At 32.5% G+C, this 6,813-nt stretch overlaps 1 protein-coding gene across 1 annotated transcript; it reads left to right on the forward strand.

Moving 5' to 3' along the window:
• The first annotated feature begins 2,829 nt into the window (after positions 1 to 2,829).
• Positions 2,830 to 3,775, forward strand: LOC107865618 (glycine-rich protein 23). The gene has a single exon (XM_016711843.2). The coding sequence runs from the start codon at positions 2,917 to 2,919 to the stop codon at positions 3,442 to 3,444; it is 528 nt and encodes a 175-aa protein (XP_016567329.2). The 5' UTR covers positions 2,830 to 2,916; the 3' UTR covers positions 3,445 to 3,775.
• Positions 3,776 to 6,813: the final 3,038 nt, after the last annotated feature.

Consider the following 6,813-nt stretch of genomic DNA (forward strand, 5'->3'; position numbering starts at 1 on the left):
GTTGTCACGAGTTAAGTTTTTTAAAGTTTTAGTATATTCCTAAAGTTTTAACTAAATAAACTCTTGATTGACAATTATTATAGTATCTATGATTTTTAATAATAAATTCTTGATAGACAAATGTTATAGTATTTATTATTAAAAAGATAAGTTTGTTTGTGACTTGATGTAAGTTTTCTCAAATTTTAGTATAAACTTGAAGTTTACAATAATAAATTATCATCTATTATTGATAGACAATTAAATGTCCAAGTATTTGAGATACATATTACTGCATTTATATGATTTGAATAGATACAAACTTTTAACGTGGGTGACTATTTTTTAATAATTTTATTTGTTGTGAGACACACATGCAAAACACGTACACTTGACTAGTTAAACTAAAAAAGACAAATAAACAAGATTGTGACACGTGTCCTGCCGTTAGTGAGAAGGGTATCTATATACCTTTTTATTAACAACAAGAGTACATTTGTGCTTAAAGTATGACGAAGAATATATCTGTACCATTTATCAAAGTTTAGGGACATATATGTACCTTTTTCATTAACGACAAAGGTATATTTATACCTAAATTATGATGGAGGGTTTATTTATATCATTTATTAAAGTTTATGGGTATATATGTAACTTTTCATTAACGCAAAAGGTATATTTATACCAAAAGTATGATGGATGGTACATCTGTACCATTTATTAAAGTTCAGGAGTATATTCGTACATTTTCCCTTGTTTAAATAATAAAGATGAATACAAGAATTAAATTCAACATCTTTTGAATATGTAAAGATGAAGAATTTATTTAACTAAACTTAATCTTTATCAAAAAAAATTTTCAAAGTTGATCCACATTTTACCACCTGTTAGCTATAACCAAGTAATATCAAAATAATACAACTAAATCTAACCTTTGCACAAAAAAATTTCTCAAAGCAGAAATATCAAAATAATACAATCAAACTTAATACCTAAAAATAAATTTTTTAAACCGATCGACATTAATATCATAATTGGTAAAACTAAATCATCAATTGCGCATCTAGGCTCTAGCTAATATGTGGAGTTGAATTCTTAGCTATCTTATACTTAACTAACTTATGTAAAAATAATTAAATAATAAATTGAAAAAAATAGTGAAAAGACAGATTTGTTTAAGAGTCTTTTAATGAACGACAAAAAGTTCAAATAACTTTTCTAAGGGTCTTTACACTTTTAATATATTATAGATAGATTATAGATTATAGATATATAACTTTTCTAAGGGTCTTCACATTTTTAATAGATTATAGATTATAGATATAGATTATAGATTGTAAGGATCAACAGTGTTGACTAAGGAATTTGATATTTAATTTATGGAAGAGTTACTAGGTGAACCCCAAGCATTGTGTTAAGCATTTTTAAGACATACGATCGGATGCTTAAGACGTAGACCTCATAGAATTAAGTACCACACTTGAGTTTCGAGACGTTTTAATTCGTCAATGCCCCATATTGAGAAGAGTCCCAAACTTGCCTTTTAAAAAACTGGATGCAACAATACTAAATGAATTATTTTTCGTTAGTCTAGATCTCGATGATAAAATCATTATTCGATTCATATATATAATAATAGTAGACAATATACAAATAATAGTAGATTAATCGAGATGTTCACAAACTGATTATAACACTATTATTACTTACTTAAAAAAAATAGTAGATTAATCGAGATATTAACAAACTCATTATAACACTATTATTACTTACTTTAAGAAAAACTTCGAGGAAGAGTAGTGATAGGAACAAAGTCATGCTTGATAAAGTCAATGAATACTTTTAGATCAAAGTATTTTTCAATGAAAGAGAAAGACAAACCACAAACTGTTGGCAGGGAAAATAGATTAATTACACCATTAATGGCATACAATTAGGACCCAACAATATTAAGAGCCCAACTTACAAGATAACATCAAGTTTAGATATCATGGAAGAAGTCTTCTATTTGATTCATTATAATAAGTAGTTCACAAGTCAATGAATTTATGAGTAATTGATAAAAGTTTTTGCTTTTAAAGTGAAAACTGACATTTGAAAAATTATGTTTGATCATAAGAATAAATTGAATTTATTTTAGAATACATATAAAATTATAATATATATACTTACAATTAAAATTATTATTTTATGTAAACATAATAGATGCTGAATCACAATAAATTGAAGTTGCTTATTGGAAAATCTTTATTCTAACACTAGTTTACATGGGTTGACTCATAGGTGAATCCATGATTTATATTCACATGTTTAAACTGAAAATTAGGATTCGTCCACTGTTTCACATTGTTCTAAAGTGTCTTTGTTTGTAACGTGGAACTATGGGATAAATTCATAATAAATGAGAGACACTCTAAAAGTCAAATTAAAAGCAAGAATGAAAATAATTATATCTTTGTGACTTTGCAAGTGTGTGGGGTAGGATTTAGGGGTCATGGTGCTGAAGAGATTCAAATACACATATTAACTTCATAACTTTAAGGTTCGACATGAAAACCAAATATTCAATGATATTTTCTTAATTTTCAAAGTGTTTTTAAATCCTATGCAAACGTATCTTTATACATTTCTTATATTATTATATCTAATTCGCGTCAGGTTTAAGAGCACCGGAGTACCATAAAATTCAACATAGTGCGCCCTAATTAATGTGGGAAGAGGGGCAGTTGCAAGAATTAAATCTTCTAAGTTCTAACCAATTGGAGAGTATAGCAAGCATGCATTTACTCAATTAGAGTAGAAGGTGACAGTTGAGTTACAAAGACCATGTGTGATTTTCTTGCACTATATAATAGGCTCATATAGTAAACATTCTTGCATGTCCTTAATTTTAGTTCATTTCTTATACATTGGGTTTAAGAATTTAGGTCATAAATAATGGGTTTATTATTATCTGCTCGTAGTGTTGGAATTTTTATTCTCTTGCTTGTATTTGTTGTAGAAAATTATGTCCATGCTGATGTTGTTAACAAGGAAGTTGAAAATGAGAAGTTACTGTTTAAGAATCGTCGTTTTGGTGGGGGTTTAGGACATGGGATTTATAGTAAAAAGTTTCTCGGTGGTGGTGGTGGCTTAGGAGGTGGAGGTGGTTTTGGTGGAGGTGCTGGTGGTGGTGCAGGTGGTGGTTTTGGTGGAGGTGCTGGTGGTGGTGCAGGTGGTGGTTTTGGTGGCGGTGCAGGTAGTGGTCTAGGAGGTGGTGGTGGTCTTGGTGGTGGTGGTGGAGCAGGGGGAGGGTTTGGTGGCGGCGCCGGTGGTGGTGCAGGAGGTGGTTTTGGTGCTGGTGGTGGTCTTGGTGGCGGCGCCGGTGGTGGTGGTGGTTTTGGTGGAGGAGGAGGTGGTGGACTTGGTGGAGGTTTTGGTGGAGGCTTTGGTGGTGGTGGCGGCATTGGTGGGGGTCTTCATTGATCAACAAAGTTAGGATCTTCTTGCATTGCATGCAATATTAATGTTGTCCTATATTTTATAACTCTTGGAATTGTGTCCTATGCGCTCTTGTATATCAAGTGGTTAATTACTTTGTTATTATTATTGTTTTGTGAAACTTGTTGAAAATATAGTATTTCTAGTACTCAAACAAGTCTATATCTGTCATAATCTACAGTGTATTTTCTTGAGCTAGTGATCAAAAGAAAAAGCAAAAGTTTTTGTACATCGTGTTGCAAAAAACTCATGGACTATGTAATTTAATGCCCTGTTATAAATTAAAAAAAAAAACAGTGTATAAGTTTTGTTGTCATTTACTGTCAACAAATTATGTGAATTCATTCATAAATTTATGGAGTCTTATTACACTGCTATAAAACGTTTGTTGCGCTATTTAAAGGCAACCATAAACCTCGGCTTGCACTTGCATTTCACTAGCTCCTTACCACTTCAAGCCTTCATAGATGCAGATTGGACTGGCTACCCAGATGATCGGCGATCTAGCTACCAATGGTTAATGTCTATTTCTTGGACCCAATTTAGTGTCATGGAGCTCAAAAAAACAGCGAGTGGTTGCACGATGTAGTATCGAGGCTGAATATTGGGCCTTAGCTGTGGCTACTGTCGAAGTTACATGGATGCAACATCTTCTTCAGGAATTGCATGCGTGTCTCTCTTCCCCAAGCTCCCATACTAAGGGGTGATAATCTGTCCACTACCTACTTCACTGCCAATCTTATTTTTCATGCACGAACCAAACATATTGAATAAGATTTTCATTTTACTCGAGAGATAGTGGCCTCAAAGGACCTAAACGTTCGCTACATCAGTTCCTCGGATCAGTTAGCAGACTGCGGAGCCAGGAGTACTATAAAGGAGGTTCAAAAATTAAAAAAGTGAACATACGAACGAGCCGAAAGGGGTTCAACCTCTACTATATATACATAAAAAATTATTATAACCATATTTAAATAATATAATTTTTCACCAAAGGAGGTTCGAATGGCCCCCTAAACCAAAGGTGGCTCCGCTCCTGAGCAGACATCTTCACCAAAAGCCTTCTTTCCCATTGGTTTCATCTCTTGCATTCCAAGCTTGCAGTTGCACAACCATTACTCAGCTTGCGGGGGCATGTTAGAAAACCATAAAAGTCACATTTATATTTACATTTGATTAGAATGGTATAGTTTATCTCTTTACATATGATTAAAATTATATAGTTTATAAAGAATTGGTGTTCAACTACACTTTATATAGAATCTTGTATGTATTGAGGAAGAACTCCGTGAATAATAATCAAGTCTCATATCTTCATAAAACCTTTACACCCGTGAATCTTTAGTTTTAACTTATAACATAGTTAAATATTATAATAACACAACAATTTTAAAAAAGAATACATAAATAATTTTTCAAAATTTAAAACATGATTAAAAATACTCATAGAAAACAAAACTTCTAACATCATTGTAGAAGTAATTTAATGATATAAAAGTTATTGTGTGATATAAATCAACTCTAACATCTTAACTTTCAAGTAATAAAAGAATCATAAGTCTTAAAAATTATAGCTACCATACTATGCAGTTTACACCCCCAAAAGAAATAAATCAACAAACTGTTAGTATTATAATTAAAACATCACTTCTCCAATAAAAATAAAGTACTTTTAATTAACAAATTAATAAATTATGATAATTTTGAGACATTGACCAAAAATATAAGGATCAATCAAGTGAAGATATAAATTTCGGATATATGTGTGTGTGTGTATGTATGCATGCATTTTAAAAAAAAAAAAAAAAAGTCATATCACCCTTACACATTCTCAAAAAGTAAATAAGTAATACTACGAATAGCTACTCTCGTTTTTCCTATTCTATAGATGAAAAACACTAAGCATTATTCATTTATTAAAGAATTATGAGGATCAACAATGTTGACTAAGGAATTTGATATTTAATTTATGTAAGAGTTACTAGGTGAACCCCAAGCATTGTGTTAAGCATTTTTAAGACATGATCGGATGCTTAAGGCGTAAGTAAACCTCATAGAATTAAGTACTACACTTGAGTTTCAAGACGTTTTAATTAGCCAGTGCCCCATCCTGAAGAGTCCCAAACTTGCCTTTTAAAACACTGGATGCGATAATATTTAATGAATTATTTTTCATTAGTCTAGATCTCAATGACAAAATTGTTATTCGATTCATATATATATAATGATAGTGTAGACATCTAATTTTGTCCCTCCTTGATATCACTTTTACTCATTTTTACCTTATCGGCTTATCCTATTATGTACCCCTCAACCATGAAATCATACCCCACAAAAATACAAAAATAACAAATTTCCTAACAAAATTTTATCTTATTTTAACCATCCTAACAATCTCTCCAATTAAAATCGGACACCTCACCACCCCACCCTACTCACGTGTCCACTCACATTTTTTTATTATTATTATTATTCCTTTCCATAAAGAAAGTGGGCCCCACAAGGAACCTTCCAGGAAGAGATATACACAAGGGGGTCACGTTTTTGTCATCATCTTATATACATAGACTCTTCAATTTTCGTTGAACGAGAATACGCACACCAGGGAAACATAGACTCCATTTTTTTCATCCTCACAATACACAATAAGCACACACTTCCTTTTCCATGGAGAGGAGGGAATAACAGAACATACACTCACCACTCTCAATTGATACCCACACAGCTTTCACTCAGTCCTCGCTGATCTTAGAAGATTCACACACACAGTTTCCATGGAAAAATTGAGGGATGGAGAGAGGTAGAGATCGATAGAGGGTGGAGGCGAGAGAGATTAGGCAGAAAAGGGAGAGGAGATGACACACAGGATACACTCCAATTGACCTCACAGTAAACACACACTCTCACAGCCGATATACAAACGCACTTCCATCGTCACTGACCTCACGAGATCCACACACGCATACAGATCGAAGGGAGGTTCAGGTTGGCCAAAAAAAACAGTGAAGGCTTTACCATGTTGGGGTTCGGATTGAGATTGTTGATTCGAGGTTCGTGTTTAGAGCTCTAACCAAATGCCCGAATTGAAATAAAAGTAAGGTCCAATTCTATCTCGTCCTCATTTCAATTTCATTGTATATGTGTGATTGTTTAGTGTGAAGCATGATATGAATATTTTGATGATATTATTTTGTTTGTTTGATTTCATTGTTATTGATTATGGATCGTCGAAAGTAGCAATTGTGAATTATTACGTTGGAACCTTGAGTTGAATTTGGGGTGGGAATCGAAAATCGGTAAAAAGTGAATATTATGGTATTTTGATTCATTGTTGATGTTGAACGTCGATAGTAT

The sequence above is a fragment of the Capsicum annuum genome, chromosome 3, assembly GCF_002878395.1.
Source record: "Capsicum annuum cultivar UCD-10X-F1 chromosome 3, UCD10Xv1.1, whole genome shotgun sequence".
In the NCBI taxonomy this organism is placed as follows: domain Eukaryota; kingdom Viridiplantae; phylum Streptophyta; class Magnoliopsida; order Solanales; family Solanaceae; genus Capsicum; species Capsicum annuum.

Bases quoted from the DNA above. Each gene is read 5' to 3' on its own strand.
- LOC107865618 (XM_016711843.2), top strand. From the start codon at position 2,917: ATGGGTTTATTATTATCTGCTCGTAGTGTTGGAATTTTTATTCTCTTG.